The following is a 25,003-nucleotide window of genomic DNA, read 5'->3' on the forward strand; positions in this document are numbered from 1 at the left end:
TGCTGGCTTTACTTCTTCCAATTTATCCTTCAAAGTCTCCATGTCCTAGAAAATTCTGCAAGATGCAGAGAGAGGAGAAGCTGGATGTTCCTGATGACATATTCTCATCGATATTAGATGATGTGGAAAAGGAGGAAAATCAGATGGCAGAAGGGCTCCCACCTGTAGAACAGGAGAGTGCTGGGGTTGGAGAAGTGGGTATGCCAGAGCTGATTAATATTCTGTGTTTACTGTCAACCTGCAGAAGATTTCAGGCCAGAACAGCAATAATATGCATATTGTGTCCCCACCTAACCAGCCAAACCCCATACTAGCAACAGCCCCTGTTTAAAGGTGCATTAAATGTGCTGGTCGGCCATCAACAATGAAGAAGCACTATACAGTGCGGTCTTCTTTAATAAATGAAAGGCAGCTGTGGGCTCCGTGTGGCCGTACCCTAAGGCAGAGTAGCCGGGGTATACCTGATTTATAGCGATTTATGATTAATTAATTCATAATGAATGAAGTTTCTTGCCAAGCTTTGACAAAGTTGCCAAATCAATTTTTTCAAAACTTCACTCATCTCTACTGATGACCTATCTTAAGAATAGGTCATCAGCATTAAATACTCAGAAAACCCCTTTAATATTGTTGGTTGTCTTTCGTACAGTAGAGAGTGTTTCAGATCACATGGCTGAAAGGATGACAGCCAAATTGTGAACAAAACCTGACAGTACAAAGATTACTGCGCATAGTGTTGTAGCTGTCCAGCCTGAATTGGTCAATATACGGTATGTATAAAATGAAGTTGGGAAATGTCTAGAAGGTATTTTTTTTTTTCACTTTCCCTGTGCCTGTCTTTATGTTGTGAATAAACCAGAGCTGCCCGGCTAATTCGGCATCATTCGAGCATTCAGCCAGGTAATATAAAGCAGAATGCTGTAAAGCAAAGCATCGTCTCCTATAAACAACCTGCTTAAAGACTATTATGTTGTTTACCTAAACTACTGCATAGCTACACACATAGTAAATACATATTAAATATAATCCAACTATTATAAAAAACAATTAGAGATAGTGGAAACAATATCTGCTTCCCTTTACTAAACACTTTGCTCTATGGCATCCTTCTGGGGTTATCACTAAGGGATAGAGTGGTGCTTGTGATCAGTTAAGTTTATACAATTCATGTCGGCAGTGGTTTGGCTAAGCTTGTCGATGTCATGGTCTAATTTAATTTCAATGAATTATAAATTTAGTAAAACTGATACCGGGCTCCCACTTCAATCTTGAAAGCACTTCTTGCCAGAGGGCCTAGTTAAACATTCCAGCTAAAAAAAAACAACCTTCATTTCAACATATCGTGTGCTGATAAATTACATCTGAAAAACAAAATACTGTTTATTAGTAAGCTAGCTTTAGTTGCATTCTGTTAGCTGGAAGACTGACTTTGGATGAAAGGGCTGACTGGGGCTGCATTAACAGGGGGAAATGTATCATTCTCCTCACGCCAGTTTTCTGGAATAAAAAATTCTCAATCCCAGTATTTCTAACTTTTTAAATGCCATTGCGCCACCCTTGCCACTTTAAGAGAAGGGAGCATGGTGAGGGAGGGGAATGGGTCTAGCTCCAATCTGCCATAGATTCAGATTGGGAGTGTCAAGATTCAGTAAAACTTGTAATTCATACATTTAAATCCCTGCTCTTTCTGTGTTTAGCTGTGCACAAGGCCCTTCTTATCAGTGACTGATAGCAATCTCTGTATAAACAATTACACAGAGAATGCTATCAATCCCTGATACCACATCTCCCATGTACAGTTATCAGTGACTGACAGCTATCTATGTATACACACTTACACAGAAAATGCTATCAATCACTGATAACACCTCCCCTGTGTGCAACTACCAGTGACTGACAGCTATCTCTGTATACACACTTACACAGATAATGTTATCAATCACTGATAACACCTCCCCTATGTGTAACTATCAGTGACTGACAGCTATCTACGTGTACACACTTACACAGAGAATGCTATCAATCACTGATAACACCTGCCCTGTGTACAGCTATCAGTGACTGACAGCTATCTATGTAAACACTGTGGGGTTTCGCTCTGGTAGATAGGGTAAGTGGGCGCAGTACAGAGGCAAAATACAAGTTGTTAACTCAAAACAACATTCACACTTGAGGCAATTGCACAAAACAGCACGTAACTTTGGAGTCTTGGTGTTAATTCACACACAATTGAAAGTTAATATAACACAAGTCACCTTGCTGGCAGTTTGCCTCAAGTAGTCTACAGCAGGCTTTAAGGGGCCTGTTTCCCCAGCGTGCGGCTCTCAGCCCTCCAGCATGACACAAAGCCTCAGATCCCCAAAAACAGAGACATCTATGCTGAGCCCAGCTGCCTATCTAAGGACAGCCAGGTGCTGCCAAAACCCGGACCGGCACTTAAACTCCGGTCTGGTATTTGACCTCACCTAGCTGGAAACCAGCCCAGCCGCACATGCTGGGAGGAAAATACCTGCCTTGCCAGACAAAACCCCTCACTGTGTCACAACACACTTACACAGAGAACACTATCAATCACTGATAACACTTCCCCCATGTACAGCTATCAGTGACTGACAGCTATCTATGTATACACACTTAAAGGGGTTATCCGAGTAATGGGAAAAGAAAAACATTATAAAACTCATCGGGACTTACATATACATTAGTTAAGCTTGATTTCTTGAAAAAAAAACATACTTACACTACACCTTTGCATAGTTCTGTTATTCATGCTTTGTTTACATGCTGCAGCAAAGCTGTGGGGGCGTGTAACAACAATGACTGAGCTCTCCTTCATGAATATTTGTGGGTGTGAATAATCTGTCCGTCGCCTCCCCCTGCTCTGCAGTGCTTGCTCTGCACAACCTAACCTTGCATACAAGCACTGTCACATGATAGTCTCCTAGCTCACACAGGCAGAAGATCCTCACTACATACATTACACGCTGCCCCACACACATCACATAGAGATATACAGTATATTTACCGATCTATATCTATATATACATATATATATATATATATATATATATATATATATATATATATAGACGTTATATATAGATATATATGTATATGGAGATATACACTCACCTAAAGAATTATTAGAACACCTGTTCTATTTCTCATTAATGCAATTATCTAGTCAACCAATTACATGGCAGTTGCTTCAATGCATTTAGGGGGGTGCTCCTGGTCAAGACAATCTCCTGAACTCCAAACTGAATGTCAGAATGGGAAAGAAAGGTGATTTAAGCAATTTTGACCGTGGCATGGTTGTTGGTGCCAGACGGGCCGGTCTGAGTATTTCACAATCTGCTCAGTTACTGGGATTTTCACGCACAACCATTTCTAGGGTTTACAAAGAATGGTGTGAAAAGGGAAAAAACATCCAGTATGCGGCAGTCCTGTGGGCAAAAATGCCTTGTGGATGCTAGAGGTCAGAGGAGAATGGGCCGACTGATTCAAGCTGATAGAAGAGCAACGTTGACGGAAATAACCACTCGTTACAACCGAGGTATGCAGCAAAGCATGTGTGAAGCCACAACACGCACAACCTTGAGGCGGATGGGCTACAACAGCAGAAGACCCCACCGGGTACCACTCATCTCCACTACAAATAGGAAAAAGAGGCTACAATTTGCACAAGCTCACCAAAATTGGACTGTTGAAGACTGGAAAAATGTTGCCTGGTCTGATGAGTCTCGATTTCTGTTGAGACATTCAAATGGTAGAGTCCGAATTTGGTGTAAACAGAATGAGAACATGTATCCATCCTCTGATGGCTACTTCCAGCAGGATAATGCACCATGTCACAAAGCTCGAATCATTTCAAATTGGTTTCTTGAACATGACAATGAGTTCACTGTACTAAAATGGCCCCCACAGTCACCAGATCTCAACCCAATAGAGCATCTTTGGGATGTGGTGGAACAGGAGCTTCGTGCCCTGGATGTGCATCCCTCAAATCTCCATCAACTGCAAGATGCTATCCTATCAATATGGGCCAACATTTCTAAAGAATGCTATCAGCACCTTGTTGAATCAATGCCACATAGAATTAAGGCAGTTCTGAAGGCAAAAGGGGGTCCAACACCGTATTAGTATGGTGTTCCTAATAATTCTTTAGGTGAGTGTACATTTACTGATTTATATCTTATATACATATATCTATACATAACATCTATATATATATGTGTATGGAGATATATATTTACTAATCTATATCTCTATATACATACATACGAAAAAACTAAATTTACAGGCAGCACAGCGAAGGAAAAGTGAAAAGGGGTGCCAGCGACTGTAAGAGCGATCCACCAACCATCTAATGAATATATATAATCTTTGACATCTACTGTATATACAGGTGAAACCCGAAAAATTTGAATATCGTGCACAGTTCATTTATTTCAGTAATGCAACTTAAAAGGTGAAACTAACATATGAGACAGACTCGTTACATGCAAAGCGAGAAATTTCAAGCCTTTATTTGGTATAATTTGGATGATTATGGCTTGCAGCTTATAAAACCCCAAAGTCACAATCTTAGGTCCCCTTTGCTCAGGGGATATGGATTATTAGCTGACTAGAGTGTGACACTTTGAGCCAAGAATATTGAACCTTTTCACAAAATTCTAATTTTAAGCTGCATTAATGCAATTCCTTTTAATTTGCATTACTAAAATAAATGGACTTTTGCACAATATTCAAATTTTTCGAGTTTCACCTGTAATCTAATATATCTGTACAAACATGGGCAATGAATTTACTTGTAGTCGTGGAGGGAAGGGGGGGGGGGGGGCATTGGGCTCCAATCGCCAGTGGTGTGCCTAGGGTGTTTGGCACCCGGGGCGGGTCCTTTCTCTGGAACCCCCCCCACTACTTAGTAGTATTGTCCTCATTGTACAACCTTCACAGTAGTTATGCCCAAATTGTGCCCTCACAGTAGTTATGCCCACATTGTGCCCTCTCACAGTAGTTCTGCGTGCCCCTTTCACTGTAATAATGCCCACTGTGCCCCCTTCATAGTAATAATGCCCACTGTGCCCACTTTATAGTTATAATGCCCACTGTGCTCCTTCACAGTAATAATGCCCCCTGGCCCTTTACAGTAATAATGCCCACTGTGCCCCTTCACAGTAATAATGCCCACTGTGCCCCTTCACAGTAATAATGCCCACTGTGCACCCTTCACAGTAATAATGCCCACTGTGCCCCTTCACAGTAATAATGCCCACTGTGCCCCTTCACAGTAATAATGCCCACTGTGCACCCTTCACAGTAATAATGCCCACTGTGCCCCTTCACAGTAATAATGCCCACTGTGCCCCTTCACAGTGATAATGCCCACTGTTCCCCCTTAACAGTAATAATGCCCACTGTGCCACCTTCACAGTAATAATGCCCACTGTTCCCCTTCACAGTAATAATGCCCAGTGTGCCCCTTCACAATAATTCCCACTGTGCCCCCTACACAGTAATAATGACCACTGTGCCCCTTCACAGTAATTATGCCCACTGTGCCCCTTGACAGTAATAATGCCCACTGTGCTAGTAATGCTCTCTGTGCCCCCTTCATTGTAGTAATGCTCTCTGGCTCTGTGCCCCCTCCATAGTAGAAATGCCCATTGTGCCCCCTTCCTATTAGTAATGCGGCATGCCCTTTGTGCCCCCTCCATAGTAATAAAGTCCTCTGTGCCCCCTCCATAGTAATAAAGCCCTCTGTGTCCCCTCTGTATAAAAAAACAAGCAAAAAAAAAAACAACACAGTAACTACTCACCTTGTCCCGTTCCCGAAGCTCACAGTTCTCTCTCTCCTGCAGACACAGATCGCTCTGCAGCACTGTGTGGGCGGAGCTTATGCAGATTTCTAGGCTGCAGGCTCCACCCACACAGGCCAGCAGTGCGATCTATGCCTGCAGGCTGAATGGTGGAGCAGGGAGAAGTCTTCCTGGTTCACCATTTAGAGCGCCGCCGGACTGAGGGAGGGGTGGAGTGCAGGGAGCTGAGCAGTGAATGACAGGACCGCTGCTCCAGCAATGAGCGCTTCCACCTGTATTGATGGAAGCGCTCATTGCTTCTGGCACCCACCTGAGAGCAGGCCCCCCCCCCTTACCCCCCTTAGCATGCCACTGGTGAGGGTGCTTCTGTTTTCACAAGGCTGCCGGCACTGGTAGAATCGTGCATGCGTGATCGCTCACAGGAGCCGGCTGTCAGCCAGACGCAGAGGGAGAGGGGCGGGCACACAAGGTTCTGACGTTTCATGTACAGAGCCGGGCCACTCCCTAAGGCAGGGATAGGCCTGTTCAAAACGTCAGCACAGGGAGCTTGCTGGATGACGTCGCGGATCACGTGACATGCATCAGCACCGGAGAAACAAGATGTTATAGATAAATAGAGTACTTTACAAAAGTATTATTATATAGGTTATAAAGCTGATTGGAATATATTTATATAACTCAGACAACCCCTTTAACCTGGATTTACACAAGCCGACTGAGCGGGTGATTGTCGGGAAGGAAGCATTCCTTTGCGACAGTCAGCTGCTCGTTCAGTGAAGGAGACTGATACATTTACATGCAGTGATCTCCTTCACTGTATGAGGATGGGAGTTCGCTATAGCGATAGTTTAGACGCACAATCTGCTGCCCAGAAGCCATGATCGGTGGTGCCTGTATGAACGACGCGATCACCCAATGAACAATCATTTCGCCAGGAGTCACGCCCTAACTATGCAGGGTTTTTATGTTAGGAACAGAAGAAGGAGTTCAGTGCTGGGTTCCACTTTCCTGCAGGCCTCATAGCAGTAACGTGGTCTGCCTCCATGGAAGGTATACCACTAGACTACTACTCTGACCCATACCACCGGCTTAAACATTGTTTATTCTCTCTATCAATAGTTTTCAGCAGAAGCATAACGTGCCCTGCCAAACTGCAAAAATTGTTCAGACATGGTTTGTGAATGTGACAAAGAGTTAAGGTATTGACTTGGCCTCCAGATTCCTCAGATCTTAGTCTGATTTTGCATCTGTAGGATGTGCTGGTAAAACAACTCTGATCCCGGGAAGCTTCACGATGCAACTTTTGGGAATTAAAAGATCTTCTGCTGACATCTTGGTGCCAGAAACCTTAGGAAACATTCAGTAGTCCAGGGGTTGTAACAGTTTTGGCGACACAAGGGTGACCTACACAATATTAGGTTTTAATGGCTTATTGGGGGAGGGGGGATATAGATGATTTATGGATGGTTTAATGGAACTTTTGCTTGACATATATAAGCCTAGAAATATCTAATCAGAAGGCTGTAAATTACAATTTACGGGCAATGTAATATTAAGAAAGTTACTCAATTCTCGGAAGAAATAAGCAGTAACTGTAGCTTATTTGACCTCTGTAGTACTGCAGCAAAAATGCACATTCATCAGAGTCCATGCTTGGCTTGCTTTATGATTTGTTTTCCAACCATAAAAATGTTTTATAATGAAATATGAATTTACAGTCATAAAGCTGACAAGACTAATAATATTTGTAATACTTACAGGCTGTAGCAAGGATAAAGATGTGTGATGAAATCATTGTGCCAAAAATTCAACTGGTTCATCTAGCAAATGAAAGGCGCAGCTGAAAAAGTAGTCCAATGCCACCTACTACTGAAGAGCTAAAATATGACTAGTAAATCCACCATCCATCTAGAAGAGGTTCAGAGCAGTGGGACTTAGCTGCTGAACATGTGTGACCACCTGCACTGGACACATTAGACAAACGTTCCGAGAGGAAATGAAGGGAACAATAGGGGGCACCATAACCAGTATGTAACAGCAATATCTACACACAGGAACTATTCCAATTGAAATCGTCTCAGCTTCTCACTACCACAATTCTAAGAGACCTGCAAACTTAGATGGAAAAACACCAGTAACTACTTGAAAGTCTTATTTCCATCTACAGCATTACTGAAGGAAACTATGGAGAATGGCACAATAGGGATTTCCTGTCTCTGTGAGGATGGAAACACAGTGCCAACAGGAAAGATGATAAAAATGGTTGATTGTTTTTAAACACCTAGGAAAAATGACAGCACCCAGAACTGTCACCTGCAAAATGCACGTGGTAACATTTTTAGAAGCAAGGAATGTTGCTGTCTGTGAGCTCCAGCTGATAGCACTCAGCATTTCATAAGGGGGAAGCGGTTTAATGTCAATATCATGTTTCACTGTACACTCTCAATGGAATAAAGTCCATTTTCAGTAGCTTTCCGCTGAATCTCTTCATGCTGTGAGTCACAAATTCCCCTGTGCCAAGCAAAATATATCACTTGGAAAAAAAGAATGGATATAAAAATAAGCAGCAAATATACAGATCAAAATAACTTGCTCATGAAGTAGCTGTTGATTAAGAATTCAATAGATGGAATTAAACAGTTCTAGAAGCTATTACAAAATCATGTCTCTACTAACTGTAGAATGAAAGAAAACCGGCACTCCCAAAAATCTTTGCTGGTGATAGATTTATTGGTCACTCATATGACACGCGGCGTTTCGGCACTCACAGGTGCCTTTTTCAAACAAGAAGTGAGCAGCAGTATGAGTGTCTACTAACTGTGTCTACTAACCAGCTTTCTGCTGGTTCCGTGTGCATTACCCCAGAACAGGGTACTTGCAAACTGTTAACATTATACAATGCTATGTAATGCTATTTTAAATGTTTTTATCTTATAATTTACCCAGCATAGTTTTGTATGGATGAGACAGGATTAACTACCCTGGCTCAGCTCCTGCAAGAAGTAAAGGTGTGGATCCTGGATCCACCCCTAGCTCATTGTAGTCTAGAAAGTAGTATGTTAACAGAGGAAGAGGGAGGAAGCTGCTATATGTGCTCCACTCCTCACAGGACTGGACCAAAGATCCCGAGAATCACCTTCTCTACTGATAGAAAAACCTTACCATTTCTACAGTGCTGAAGAAAGAGAGAAAGGGATGTAACAGACAGCCAAGAAGGTCTGGAATCTGCATGGCTGAACAATGGAGTCAGCCAGTAAGATATTTGCTGATCAAAGCTGTAGATGTTACCGCCATGAAAGGGACATGGCTTAGACACCCTTCACACAGGGACAACACAATCTGGCCAGTAGTTAGATATTACATCCAGCTTTGCAAGAGTATTATTGCTAGCCATAGATTCTGCAGAAAGAGACTTTGGGAAGATAGCGAGGAAAAAGTAATTCATTCCTCCATCCTTACTAAAATCCGTACATTACTATGGGGAGATTTGCACTGTGAATTGTAACTGTGTTTTGATACCATTGGATGTACTACAACTCCCATTGTGCACTTTAGTAAAGACAAACATCAGCATGTGCCCCAAGGGAAGAAAGGGTGCACTGTTCTTTCACTGCCCTGGACCTAGGGAGCATCAATGTAAGGATTGCCACTGTGATCAACTGTTACATCCAGAGCCACTACCACTCGCATCCCCTGCTCCTCATGCGCATACAGTACAGACCAAAAGTTTGGACATACCTTCTCATTCAAAGAGTTTTCTTTATTTTCATGACTATGAAGGCATCAAAACTATGAATTAACACATGTGGAATTATATACATAACAAACAAGTGTGAAACAACTGAAAATATGTCATATTCTACGTTCTTCAAAGTAGCCACCTTTTGCTTTGATTACTGCTTTGCACACTCTTGGCATTCTCTTGATGAGCTTCAAGAGGTAGTCCCCTGAAATGGTCTTCCAACAGTCTTGAAGGAGTTCCCAGAGATGCTAAGCACTTGTTGGCCCTTTTTGCCTTCACTCGGTCCAGCTCACCCCAAACCATCTCGATTGGGTTCAGGTCCGGTGACTGTGGAGGCCAGGTCATCTGGCGGAGCAACCCATCACTCTCCTTCATGGTCAAATAGCCCTTACTTTCAAAGTTTTCCCAATTTTTCGGCTGACTGACTGACCTTCATTTCTTACAGTAATGATGGCCACTCGTTTTTCTTTACTTAGCTGCTTTTTTCTTGCCATAATATAAATTCTAACAGTCTATTCAGTAGGACTATCAGCTGTGTATCCACCTGACTTCTCCTCAACGCAACTGATGGTCCCAACCCCATTTATAAGGCAAGAAATCCCACTTATTAAACCTGTGAAGTGAAAACCATTTCAGGGGACTACCTCTTGAAGCTCATCAAGAGAATGCCAAGAGTGTGCAAAGCAGTAATCAAAGCAAAAGGTGGCTACTTTGAAGAACCTAGAATATGACATATTTTCAGTTGTTTCACACTTGTTTGTTATGTATATAATTCCACATGTGTTAATTCATAGTTTTGATGCCTTCAGTTTGAATCTACAATTTTCATAGTCATGAAAATAAAGAAAACTCTTTTAATGAGAAGGTGTGTCCAAACTTTTGGTATGTACTGTATGTGCTGAGTACATCCAAAAATGGTGGCGTGGCAGTAGCAGTTGCCTGTCCGAATCCAATAAAGGTGCTTTTAGTCTTTTTTACTCAGCCTTTCTTCGGACACGTGGACAAGAGAATATGTGGAGTCCAGGTATATTATCGCCAGACATTTCTACATTACAGAAAACAATCAATAACCAACCTGCAAGATGATCTACTTGAGGAGCTACAGTACAGGGAGTGCAGAATTATTAGGCAAGTTGTATTTTTGAGGATTAATTTTATTATTGAACAACAACCATGTTCTCAATGAACCCAAAAAACTCATTAATATCAAAGCTGAATATTTTTGGAAGTAGTTTTTAGTTTGTTTTTAGTTTTAGCTATTTTAGGGGGATATCTGTGTGTGCAGGTGACTATTACTGTGCATAATTATTAGGCAACTTAACAAAAAACAAATATATACCCATTTCAATTATTTATTTTTACCAGTGAAACCAATATAACATCTCAACATTCACAAATATACATTTCTGACATTCAAAAACAAAACAAAAACAAATCAGTGACCAATATAGCCACCTTTCTTTATAAGGACACTCAAAAGCCTGCCATCCATGGATTCTGTCAGTGTTTTGATCTGTTCACCATCAACATTGTGTGCAGCAGCAACCACAGCCTCCCAGACACTGTTCAGAGAGGTGTACTGTTTTCCCTCGTTGTAAATCTCACATTTGATGATGGACCACAGGTTCTCAATGGGGTTCAGATCAGGTGAACAAGGAGGCCATGTCATTAGATTTTCTTCTTTTATACCCTTTCTTGCCAGCCATGCTGTGGAGTACTTGGACGCGTGTGATGGAGCATTGTCCTGCATGAAAATTATGTTTTTCTTGAAGGATGCAGACTTCTTCCTGTACCACTGCTTGAAGAAGGTGTCTTCCAGAAACTGGCAGTAGGACTGGGAGTTGAGCTTGACTCCATCCTCAACCCGAAAAGGCCCCACAAGCTCATCTTTGATGATACTAGCCCAAACCAGTACTCCACCTCCACCTTGCTGGCGTCTGAGTCGGACTGGAGCTCTCTGCCCTTTACCAATCCAGCCACGGGCCCATCCATCTGGCCCATCAAGACTCACTCTCATTTCATCAGTCCATAAAACCTTAGAAAAATCAGTCTTGAGATATTTCTTGGCCCAGTCTTGACATTTCAGCTTGTGTGTCTTGTTCAGTGGTGGTCCTCTTTCAGCCTTTCTTACCTTGGCCATGTCTCTGAGTATTGCACACCTTGTGCTTTTGGGCACTCCAGTGATGTTGCAGCTCTGAAATATGGCCAAACTGGTGGCAAGTGGCATCTTGGCAGCTGCACGCTTGACTTTTCTCAGTTCATGGGCAGTTATTTTGCGCCTTGGTTTTTCCACACGCTTCTTGCGACCCTGTTGACTATTTTGAATGAAACGCTTGATTGTTCGATGATCACGCTTCAGAAGCTTTGCAATTTTCAGAGTGCTGCATCCCTCTGCAAGATATCTCACTATTTTTGACTTTTCTGAGCCTGTAAAGTCCTTCTTTTGACCCATTTTGCCAAAGGAAAGGAAGTTGCCTAATAATTATGCACACCTAATATAGGGTGTTGATGTCATTAGACCACACCCCTTCTCATTACAGAGATGCACATCACCTAATATGCTTAATTGGTAGTAGGCTTTCGAGCCTATACAGCTTGGAGTAAGACAACATGCATAAAGAGGATGATGTGGTCAAAATACTCATTTGCCTAATAATTCTGCACGCAGTGTATATGATCTCGGCTAGCTACGGTGTGGCCTGATGCTGCCGGCTGGGACAGAGTAACAATGTAGCAAATAGGAAGGAGTCCATGCTAGGCTAAGAATAAACCCTAGCCAGCCACCTTTTCCTTCCATTAAGCTCTTTAAAGGGAACCTGTCGTCAACTTTATGCTGACCTTACTGAGGGCATCATAAAGTAGTGACAGAAATGCTGATTTCAGTGGTGTGTCACTCAAGAGCTAAAAGTAAGTGGATGCCGAGAACCAGCATCACAATCATTGCAGCCCAGGCCTTGAAAAGAGTCAAATCTACATGAGAAGAGTCAGTTATTCATAATCTCCTGCTCTCTCACCCATCTGCTGATAATTGGCAGTTCCCTCCTAGAGAGAAAGGGAGAAAACTAGGTAGAAGACTGTCAGTCATCAGCAGGTGGGCAGGGAGAGCAGGAATTTATGAATAACCAGGACTCTTCTCAGGTGGCCGTGACTCTTTTCCAGGCCTAATCGGCAATGATTGTGATGTTGGTTCTCGGCAACCGCTTACTTTTAACTTATAAATGACAGACCGCTTAAATTAACTCACCTGTCTCTACTTTATTCTGCTGTTAGTATGGGCAGCATAAAGGTGATGACAGGTTCCCTTTAAGGTTTGTTTCCTGGGAAAAAAATTAGATTGCATCTGACGTCAGCGAGCTACCCAACACGAACCTAGAGACTGTTGTGTCTATGTTTATACAGACACATGACATAGCTTTGCGACAGAGTTCTGGATGCCGCCAATCAGCTAGATGAATTAGTCTCTTTTCATACTGATAGGAATCTAGCTCTGTGTGTAAGACTTGCAGCGGTGGACTGTTTGTTTATGTTAACATGAAATGGTGTAAAGAGTCTGTGCTAGTTTCTAGTCACTGTTCAAAATTGCTGGAGTTACAGTGAGGAACAGAAGTATTTGAACACCCTGCGATTTTGCAAGTTCTCCCACTTAGAAATCATGGAGGGGTCTGAAATTCACATTGTAGGTGCATTCCCACTCTCCCACATTCCCAGACAGAATAAAAAAAAAAAATCAGGAAATCACATTGTATGATTTTTAAAGAATTTATTTGTATTGCACTGCTGAACATAAGTATTTGAACACCTGAGAAACAGCAAGAATTCTGTCTCTCAAAGACCTGTTACTGTGCCTTTAAAAGGTCCACCTCTACTCCACTCATTAATCTAACTTAGTAGCACCTGTCTGAGCTCTTTAAAGACCCCTGTCCACCCCACAGTCAGTCAGACGCCAACTACTACCATGGACAAGACCAAAGAGCTGTCAAAAGGCAACAGAGACAAAATTGTGGACCTCCACAAGGCTGGAAAGGGCTATGGGGCAATTGCTAAGCAGCTTGGTGAAAATAGATCAACTGTTGGAGCAATTGTTAGAAAATAGAAGAGGTTAAAGACGACTGACAGTCTTTCTCGGACTGGGGCTCCAGAACACTACGCCGTCATGGTTTCAAATAATGCATTGCACGGAAGGTTCCCCTGCTCAAGTCATCACATATCACATATCCAGGGCCTTCTGAAGTTTGCCAATGACCATCTGGATGATCCAGAGGAGGCATGGGAGAAAGTCATGTGGTCAGATGAGACCAAAGTAGAACTTTTTGGTCTAAACTTAATTCGTCAACTGCCTGTGAAAGGGATCTTTAGCTTTCAGATATGCTTAATAACTTCTGTGCAGAATGACTCGACAGTGAGGAAGGCTAATACTTCTCCCGATGACCAGATGTTTTGCCTTTCCATGGCTGATGTTAGGAAAACTCTACATTGATTCAATCTACGGAAAGCTTCTGGACCAGAGAACATTCCTGGCAGAGTGCTCAGAGAGTGTGCAGACCAACTGGCAATTTTTTCCCAGACATCTTCAACACCTCTGAGCAGCACTGTCATTCCGACATGCTTCAAAGCAACTACTAGCACGCCTGTGCCAAAAGTCTCCAGTGTCTTGCCTCGATGACTATACTGCCTCGGACCTAGGGAGCATCAATGTGAGGATTGCCACTGTGATCAACTGTTACAGCCAGAGCCACTACCACCCGCATCCCCTACTCCTCATGCGCATATTTGCTGAATACATCCAAAAAGGAGGCGCGGCAGTAGCAGTGGCCTGTCTGAATCCAATAAAGGTGCTTTTAGTCTTTTTAACTCAGCTTTTCTTAGGACACATGGACGAGAGAATATGTGGAGTCCAGGTATATTATCACCAGACATTTCTACATTACAGAAAACAATCAATAGCCAACCTGCAAGATGATCTACTTGAGGAGCTATATGATCTCAGCTAGCTACGGAGACCAGACCTTCAGACCTAGACGTGGCCTGATGCTGTCGGCTGGAACAGGGGAACAATGCAGCAAATAGGCAGGAGTCCATGCTAGGCTAAGAATAAACCCTAGTCAGCCACCTTTTCCATCCATTAAGCTCTTTAAGGTTTGTTTCCTGGGAAAAAAATTGGATTGAACAGCCTGCCGGATCCGTTCTACCGTTTACACACGTGTGCTACCGGAAGTCCGCCCGGCCCCATTCACTATATTGGGGCCGGCCGGAATCCGGAGATAGCCTAATAAGTGGAATTGGATTAAATATTATACACAGATATACTCTCACCATATTGGAACCTTGCACATCTTTGCACATTGAAAATATGCTGCGAATTGCACATTGCACTTGTTTATACTTGAAAAGGGTGTAATGCTTACTTTTACCTATGGTTTATAAGTCATCTGGGGTATCTGCAGTTGTTATATACCTGTATAATATTATGTTTTGCCATGTTATGTTATATAAACCAGCAATCATAAGGTATGGTTGGCAGAGACAGGTTTAACCCCTTAAGGACTCAGCCCTATTTCACCTTAAGGACTTGGCCATTTTTTGCAAATCTGACCAGTGTCACTTTAAGTGCTGATAACTTTAAAATGCTTTGACTTATCCAGGCCATTCTGAGATAGTTTTTTCGTCACATATTGTACTTCATGACACTGGTAAAATGAAGTAAAAAAAAATCATTTATATTTATAAAAAAATACCAAATTTACCAAAAATGTGTAAAAAATTGCAAATTTCCAAGTTTCAATTTCTCTACTTCTATAATACATAGTAATACCTCCAAAAATAGTTAATACTTTACATTCCCCATATGTCTACTTCATGTTTGGATCATTTTGGGAATGATATAAAAATTTTTTGGTGATGTTACAAGGCTTAGAATTTTAGAAGCAAATACCCTCAAGGTATTCAAAACTGATTTTACAAACTTTGTTAACACTTTAGGTGTTCCACAAAAATTAATGGAAAATAGAGATACAATTTCAAAATTTCACTTTTTTGGCAGATTTTACATTTTAATATTTTTTTTCCAGTTACAAAGCAAGGGTTAACAGCCAAACCAAACTCAATATTTATGGCCCTGATTCTGTAGTTTACAGAAACACCCCATATGTGGTCGTAAACTGCTTTACGGGCACACAGCAGGGCGCAGAAGGAAAGGAATGCCATACGGTTTTTGGAAGGCAGGTTTTGACTGGACTGTTTTTTTTTACACCATGTCCCATTTGAAGCCCCCCTGATGCAACCCTAGAGTAGAAACTCCATAAAAGTGACCCTATCTAAGAAACTACACCCCCCAAGGTATTCAAAACAGATTTTACAAACGTTGTTAACCCTTTAGGTGTTCCACAAGAGTTATTGGCAAATGGAGATGAAATTTCAGAATTCAAATTTTTGGGCAAATTTTCCATTTTAATCCATTTTTCCCAGTAGCAAAGCAAGGGTTAACAGCCAAACAAAACTCGATATTTATGGCCCTGATTCTGTAGTTTACAGAAACACCCCATATGTGGTCATAAACAGCTGTACGGGCACACGGCAGGGCGCAGAAGGAAAGGAATGCCATATGCCATACGGTTTTTGGAAGGCAGATTTTGCTGGACTGTTTTTTTTGACACCATGTTCCATTTGAAGCCCCCCTGATGCACCCCTAGAGTAGAAACTCCAAAAAAGTGGCCCCATTTTAGAAACTACGGGATAGGGTGGCAGTATTGTTGGTGCTAGTTTAGGGTACATATGATTTTTGGTTGCTCTATATTACACTTTTTGTGAAGCAAGATAACAAGAAATAGCTGTTTTGGCACCGTTTTTTTGTTTTGTTATTAATAACAGGTTAGATCATCTGACAGGTTAGATCATGTGATATTTTTATAGACCAGGTTGTAAGTTTTACACAATGATTTCATTTTTGAAGCAAAAAAAAAATCATGTTTTAGTGTTTCCATAGTCTGAGAGCCATAATTTTTTCAGTTTTTGGGCGATTACCTTGGGTAGGGTATGATTTTTGCGGGATGAAATGACGGTTTTATTGGCACTATTTTGGGGTGCCTGTGACTTTTTGATCGCTTGCTATTACACTTTTTGTGATGTAAGGTGACAAAAAATGGTTTATTTAGCAGTTTTTATTTTACATTTTTTACGGTGTTCATCTGAGGGGTTAGGTCATGTGATATTTTTATAGAGCCGGTCGATACGAACGCGGCGATACCTAATATGTATACTTTTTTTTATTCATGTAAGTTTTACACAATAACAGCTTTTTTCAAACAAAAAAAATGATGTTTTAGTGTCTCCATATTCTGAGCCATAGTTTTTTTCTTTTTTGGGCGATTGTCTCAGGTAGGGGCTCATTTTTTGCGGGATGAGGTGAACTTTGGGGAGTATATTCCTTTACAATGCATTCCAATACTTCTGTATTGGAATGCATTGGCTGTATGAGTAATACAGTGTGTATTATTCGTGCCTGTGAGATCCAGGGGGCTGGATCTCACAGGCTCATCACCGGAAGGCAGCGCGATGCCTTCCTCAGACATCGCGCTGCCTTCCATGCCATCGGGTCCCCCCTACAGGCGCATGGGGACCCGATTGCACCGCCCGATCGCCGCCGCAACCGCAGATAAAGCCGCAAACCGCAGGTCTGAATTGAGGGGGGGTTACATGACCCCCCCGGCATTGTGACAGGATGCCCGCTGAATGATTTCAGCGGGCATCCTGTCCCGATTAACCCCCGCCTCGCCGCAATCGCGGTTTGAACTCATGACGTACCGGTACGTCATGGGTCCTTAAGGACTCAGGAAACATGCCGTACTGGTACGTCATGCATCCCTACGGGGTTAACCACCCTGTTCTCCCCTCTTGGTGGGAGTGGGTTGGTCCTGCTTCCTGCCAGGAGGGAGAGTGCTAGACAGTGTGCAGTTTGGAAATATGTCCAATTTATCCTACTCTTAGGGTCTTAGGGACCATCAAGTAATCGTATTCTTCTGTGAGAACACTACTCCAGAGAGACTGCAAGAGCACCGGGACATCTTGAAAGCTACTGCACGATATAGACAGCAGAGTGACCAGCAAGCAACAGCTTTATAGACTCTGCTGCAGGTGAGGAAATACAGTCCGGACACCAATCACCTAGATAGCAACCAGGCAAGACCAACCCCAAGACTGCACTACACAGAGGACAAGTGCCAGTGTACAGGAAGAGACCGTTGTCAGCAAGATGGCATATTTGAGATGAATAAATTGCTACTTATCCAGCCATTATACCTCATCATCTGGGGCAGAGAATTTGCACTTGGTACCTACTACTGCTAGATGATGTACTACAAGTTATCTTTTGCACTGCATAAAGAGAAACTTTGGGGTTCAAAGTGGTGTGAAATAGAACTGGCTTAGTTGCCTATAGCAACCAATCAGATTCCACCTTTCATTTTGAAGCTGTCAACTAAGCCAGTTTTACTTTACACCAGTTTGATAATTGATAAATGACCCTATTTATTCCTTTACTTCTGGCTTGAGTCTATAAATCACCTTTCCACTACAGGGATCCCCATGGAGCAATGGCCTGATGGATTACATTGAGGCATCACATCTCACCAGGGCCACTACCACTCCCATCCCTGCACCAGCTTCTCAGGGGCTTGCTGCATTTACACCTTTTACCAATATATTACACATTGCTTTTATAGTACTAACACTAATTATACTGTTTGCACAGTAGTGACACTGTCTGTACTGTATGGTTCTGATTTGCTCTGTATGCTTTTTCTTGCAGTGTTTTTATATTGTCTTTGCACATATGCACTTAATCTAGTTTTATTATTTTTTAGCACCCTTAGTCCAGGAGAATACCATTTTTTTTTTTTTTTTTGTTTTACTGTGTACTGTAAACACTGTATATGGTTGAAATGACAGCAAAAAAATATTTAGAATTGTTAAAGCTAATATAAAATATGTCATCGACACAATAACAAGTTTAAAACCCAGTCAAGTTTAGAGCCCAATAGCTGACCAGTCATGAAGTCACACATTGTCATATACGATGTCACACGATACAAGATCAACCTACATTCTTTTACATGTTCAGTTGTATAGTTAGACTCTTCCATCTATGTTATTACCATAAGATCAATGGATTATTGGGCTGGCACATAGTATGAAATGATAATGTGCTCCTCAAATATTAGGAAGGCCAACCCTTTTGGAAGGTAACTGTACAAATAAGCCATTAATTCTTATTGCTTATGACCTGGGTGCCTTGATATCAGCATTGAATACAATACAGAAAGAAGTAATGCATAACTATTGACCCCCATTACTTTAATTATTACACAAGCTGCTTGTTTTTAGAAATCAGATATTTAGTGAAATGAAAGTGTAATGTAGGTCTACCTGTAGATTGATGAATCCATTTCTTGTAAAAAAAAAAAAAAACTCCATGCAAATAAAAGATGACTCCAAACAACTCAGTCAGGGGATAGAGACCATTTCCTTAACACCGTAAGTTTTCATAAGTCAGTCATTAAAGGGCTTTTCCAGGGTTTACATATTGATGGTCTATTTCTAAGTATAGGTCATCAATATGAGATCGACAGTGGTCTGACTCCCAGCACCCCCGCCAATCAACTGTTTGATTTGAGGAGGCCACAGTGCTCCGGGGAGCCTCCTCGCAGCTTACCAAGCACAGTGCTGTAAATTGTAGAGCGGCTGCTGCTCATGGTGCTATGCTGTGCCTAGGCTATGAGATTGAATATTGTGTCATCACATAGTCTAGAAAGAGGCCTAAGCGCTCACGGCATGCCGTAGCCCCTTTGTACAACTGATCATCAGGGTTCCCGGCCGATCTCATAGTGATGAACTATCCTGTGAGTAGGCCATTGATAAGTAAATCCCTTTAAAGGGCTAATGCCCTAATAGTATAGGATTATCTGCTTATAGCACTCACAATTGAGTAACCATACAAAGAGTGCACAAAAGAAGTAGGCTGTTAAGAGCATGCCACAATACCATAAATTAGGACTTGCTTTGAAAGCTGCCTCAACTAAATGCTGATAATGGATACTATTTAAATTCAATTATTATGTGTTTAATAATTGTAAAAATAAATGCATTTGTAAAAAAAACATTATTCGATCTATTATGATTCAAAGTGGTGGAGGAGATGAAGTGAATACTTTTTATAGGCACTGTATAGGTAACATGGAACCAGTTGAGTTTTTAGACCTACAGTAGATGCAGATTGCAGCTAAAATGGTAAAGAAAGGATGAATTTTTTGAAAATCACAAATCTGAGCTGAATTCAGTCATATAAATAGATACTTTCATAACTTAATACAGATGATCTGACCTCCAAGGAAACAAAACTTTAACTAACATTATGGCCACTGTTATAGCATAAAGGAGACTTATAAAATCTGGGCACTAATTCAAGACTCAAGATGGTTCCTGGACGCACTTTCTCATTTCCCTCTGACCTTCTTGTTTAAGTCTGTTTTTACTAAAGTTTTACTTTGACTGTAGTCTTTTAAAGAAGTCAGAAAAGAGTAAAAGGATATAGTATCCTTTACTATAAAACGTTGCTTCTTCAATAGCTGGCATTGATGCCATACTGTTAACCTTAATTCACAATAATATGATGCCCATTACAAAAATATATATCACTGAGTCCTAAAACTTAACTTTTATTACAATAATTCATAAAAAAACAGATAGATGACCTGGATAAAACATCCTACTAAGTGTGAAAAAAAGCTATCAACGGTTATTACTTAGGCGGTGGAAAGCTGAGATATTGGGATCTAGGTTAAGGAACTATCTGTCCCTATTCTTACCCTCTACAATCTGCTCAGCTCAGAGATGCACCTTGATGGTAGATGCACTCTGTCCACGTACCTAGGACTGGTCTGTCCATAAAAAGACCCTATTACGTAATGTAGATCCCAAATATCACAGATCCCAACGCGTTTCCCCCTCCAGGTAAGAGGAGGGTTCATCAGGGGACTATGTTAATACAGGTGGAAAAAAGTGTGCAATCGTGATAATTAAACCAAATATTAGACAGCCAACACAATAATATATGGCCAGAGCACACTCCAACATAGGAAACCACAGGTACACACAAATATACTCCTAGGATACAGAGTGTAACGGCAACAGGTCAGACGGCCAAATGGTAATTTACAGAACACTTATCTAAAAACCTTATACCAACTAGCCAAAAATTTCTGGCTTATTGTGACGTCCTCAATAAATCTGAGAACATGTGATCACTTGATATACAGCACCACATATTACCTGTATCACGGCGACCAGTGTTAACTCCATTAGATAATAAATAAAATAGATTCATCCAAGTTCAATACTAGTTTTACAGTTCTAGTCATAATACATGTAATAAATAATACAACTTTGTAAGCCTTGGCAACTTATCTCAAAGGTGTATAATGAATGCAACTTAAAGCCTGACTACCAGCCGGCTGGGAAACAGGAGAGCGTTCCTGCGCTGGCTGTTTTAGCAGTCTCTTTGTAGTGCATGAGAGTAACATAGTCACAGAGTTTAGGCTTAAACAATAGTAACATAGTTTAAGGCTGAAAACAGACATCGACCTGTTATTCTGCAAGTTGATCCCGAGAAAGGCAAAAAAAAATTTGGGGATAAAAGTCTATTTTCCTCATTTTAAGGGACTCCAATCAGGCAATAAGAATAACTCCCTGGATCAACGAACCATCTCAAGTAACTAAAACCTGTAATATTATTACACTCCAGAAATACATCCAGGCCCCTCTTGAACCCTTTTAGTGAATTCACCATCACCACCTCCTCAGGCAGAGAGTTCCATAGTCTCACTGCTCTTACCGTAAAGAATCCTCTTTTATGTTCATGTATAAACCTTCTTTCCTCCAGACATGGAGGATGTCACAATTCTGGGGATAAATAGATGATGGGAGAGATCTCTGTATTGACCCCTTATATATTTATACATAGTTATTAGATCTCCCCTCAGTTGTCTTTTTTCTAAAGTGAATAACCCTAATTTTGATAATCTTTCAGGGTACTGTAGTCCCCCATTCCAGTTATTACTTTAGTTGCCCTCCTCTGAATCCTCTCCAGCTCTGCTATGTCTGCCTATGTTTTCATCATTCTTCTCATTCATCTATGCCCCTTTTGATGCACCACATAATCTTATTGGCCTTGGGAGCAGCTTCCTGACACTGATTTCCGCAATTAAGTTTGCTGTCCACAAAACTTCTTAAGTCCTTTTCCATGTAGGTGTAACCCAGTGTTTTACCACTAAGTATGTACAGGTAACTTGCATGTGCATAACCTATGCTTTTGAATCCATGCCTTCCATGGGCTTTTGGGTCTGTGCCTCTGCACTGCAAAAGATAAGACATGTCCGATCTTTTGCCGTATTTTGCGGATCACAGACCAATTCAAGTCAATAGATCTGCACTGCAATATGAGATTCACACAGCTGATGCTCGCGCTTTGTGGTCCACAGCATGGGCATGGACAGCTTACATTCGTATGAATGAGGCCTTAGTGAAAAGTAGTTTATGGCACAAACCCTCTAAATAATGTGGTATTTCTCTGGTGCCCATAGACTGTCATGGCTTTAATCTGATTGTAAAGCACTGCATTTACAGTATTGTGCGAATTAATGTGAACACAAGGATTTTTTTCGTAAATATTGTTTATTCAAAATAAAACTATTCTTAGACCTATAAGCAAGGTTTAAATACTATTATTTAATATTAAATATGTCCTCCCTTTGCTGTAATCACGGCTTGAACTCGGCTCGGCATGGAGTCAACTAGATTTTTACAATCATTCTTGATTGCCTCCTCTCGAAACCACACCTGAATTACTGCTTCCACCATCTTGTTTTTCGTCGTACAGTCCATCTTTTGTAATTTGGCCTTGCAGATCGCCCATAAATTCTCAATAGGATTGAGATCTGGTGAATTTCCAGGTCAGTCCAAAATGCTAATCTTCTTGTCCTTGAAATATTTTACCATAGTCTTAGAAATGTGGCATGGAGCTGAGTCTTGTTGGAACATTTCATTGCCGTTTGCTTGCACTTTCTCCAGCTCCTGAGCCCAACATTGATCTAGCATTGCTTTATATTTTTCACTATTCATCATTCCTTCTACTGGAATAAGTTTGCCAGGTCCCGAGTACGAAAAACAGCCCCAGAACATCTTCATAACTGGATGTTTGACAGATTGAACAATATAGGCTGCAGTAAGATTTTCATCCACCCTCTTACGAACTAATTTTGATCGCTGGCCCTGCACTAGAAAGTGTGTCTCGTCTGAGAGCAGCACCTTCTTCCAGTTATTTTTGGTCCAATTGGCATATTTTTTGGCCCAATTCAGCCTCTTTTTCATCATAGGGGCAGTCAAGAGTTGTTTTTTCTGTGGCCTCATGGCTTTTCTTCCACCTTCCAAGAAATTATTGAATATTATTGCAAAATATCAAAACCGCTCAAACATTACCTAAAAATGATTATTAATTGTAGGTGTTTTTGGTGGTAAGTAATTGGGATCATAAGGTTAAATGATTTACCATCAAAACAACTGTCAGAATAACATAGTTGCCATAAAATACATAAAATACATAAAATACGAATTATTTGCTTGTGTGTGCATTAATTCGCACAATACTATTGTTGCTATATAAATACAAATGATTATTATTACATTGATTGAGTACAGATTGCATTACTATACTTTGGTATTCAAAATGACAGTTTCCATTCGACTGTAGACAAATAATAATGTGCAATATATGACGATAACAGAAAACAAAATATTAAGACAAAAAAGGTAGGTCAAAAGAACAGTTAGCATAAAGGTAACACATACCTTGATGGTAACAATATCAAAAAATTTGAAATTGTATTTTTGAAATCTGCAAATGAATTTACATGTTACCTGTTGTGGCTTTAATAATAGAGTTCTTGGCTTTGGGTTTCACAAAAATAGCTCAATTTGAATTGCCATAAAAGTCTAATCAATGGCTTATAAAACCTATATTCGCTTTGAGAACGGCCACTTTAAAGATAATTTAGCACCAGGTATTCCCTGGTAAACCATGCTCAACGACCCAGGATTAACTCAATTTTATGTAATGATACATTTCACTTAGTGATCTGTTGCTTCATTCTGGATTAAAGTACTTTTAGTCCATGAGCAAATAACCACTTAACCACCTCAGCCCCCAGTGCTTAAACACCCTGAAAGACCAGGCCACTTTTTACACTTCTGACCTACACTACTTTCACCGTTTATTGCTCGGTCATGCAACTTACCACCCAAATGAATTTTACCTCCTTTTCTTCTCACTAATAGAGCTTTCATTTGGTGGTATTTCATTGCTGCTGACATTTTTACTTTTTTTGTTATTAATCGAAATTTAACGATTTTTTTGCAAAAAAATTACATTTTTCACTTTCAGTTGTAAAATTTTGCAAAAAAAACGACATCCATATATAAATTTTGCTCTAAATTTATTGTTCTACATGTCTTTGATAAAAAAAAAATGTTTGGGTAAAAAAAAAATGGTTTGGGTAAAAGTTATAGCGTTTACAAACTATGGTACAAAAATGTGAATTTCCGCTTTTTGAAGCAGCTCTGACTTTCTGAGCACCTGTCATGTTTCCTGAGGTTCTACAATGCCCAGACAGTACAAACACCCCACAAATGACCCCATTTCGGAAAGTACACACCCTAAGGTATTCGCTGATGGGCATAGTGAGTTCATAGAACTTTTTATTTTTTGTCACAAGTTAGCGGAAAATGATGATTTTTTTCTTTTTTTTTTTTTTTCTTACAAAGTCTCATATTCCACTAACTTGTGACAAAAAATAAAAACTTCCATGAACTCACTATGCCCATCACGAAATACCTTGGGGTCTCTTCTTTCCAAAATGGGGTCACTTGTGGGGTAGTTATACTGCCCTGGCATTCTAGGGGCCCAAATGTGTGGTAAGGAGTTTGAAATCAAATTCTGTAAAAAATGACGAGTGAAATCCGAAAGGTGCTCTTTGGAATATGGGCCCCTTTGCCCACCTAGGCTGCAAAAAAGTGTCACACATCTGGTATCTCTGTACTCAGGAGAAGGTGGGGAATGTGTTTTGGGGTGTCATTTTACATATACCCATGCTGGGTGAGAGAAATATCTTGGCAAAATACAACTTTTCCCATTTTTTTATACAAAGTTGGCATTTGACCAAGATATTTATCTCACCCAGCATGGGTATATGTAAAAAGACACCCCAAAACACATTCCTCAACTTCTCCTGAATACAGAGATACCAGATGTGTGACACTTTTTTGCAGCCTAGGTGGGCAAAGGGGCCCATATTCCAAACAGCACCTTTCGGATTTCACAGGTCATTTTTTACAG

General features: G+C 40.9%; 1 protein-coding gene across 6 annotated transcripts in view; it reads right to left on the minus strand.

Annotated features, from left to right (window-relative positions):
- IGF1 (insulin like growth factor 1) overlaps window positions 1-25,003 on the minus strand; it is a 122,979-nt gene that overhangs the window by 35,044 nt on the left and 62,932 nt on the right. For 5 of the 6 annotated variants that reach the window (XM_040407738.1, XM_040407746.1, XM_040407752.1 and 2 more), the window contains one exon: window positions 22,364-23,036. The exons of the other annotated variant lie outside the window; for it this stretch is intronic. In XM_040407738.1, coding sequence (XP_040263672.1) covers window positions 22,567-23,036 — 470 coding nt within the window. In that variant the 3' untranslated portion in view covers window positions 22,364-22,566. Of the gene's footprint in view, window positions 1-22,363; window positions 23,037-25,003 lie in introns of those variants that run through there. 6 annotated transcript variants of the gene reach the window in all.

The sequence above is a fragment of the Bufo bufo genome, chromosome 1 (assembly GCF_905171765.1).
Source record: "Bufo bufo chromosome 1, aBufBuf1.1, whole genome shotgun sequence".
Lineage (NCBI taxonomy): Eukaryota > Metazoa > Chordata > Amphibia > Anura > Bufonidae > Bufo > Bufo bufo.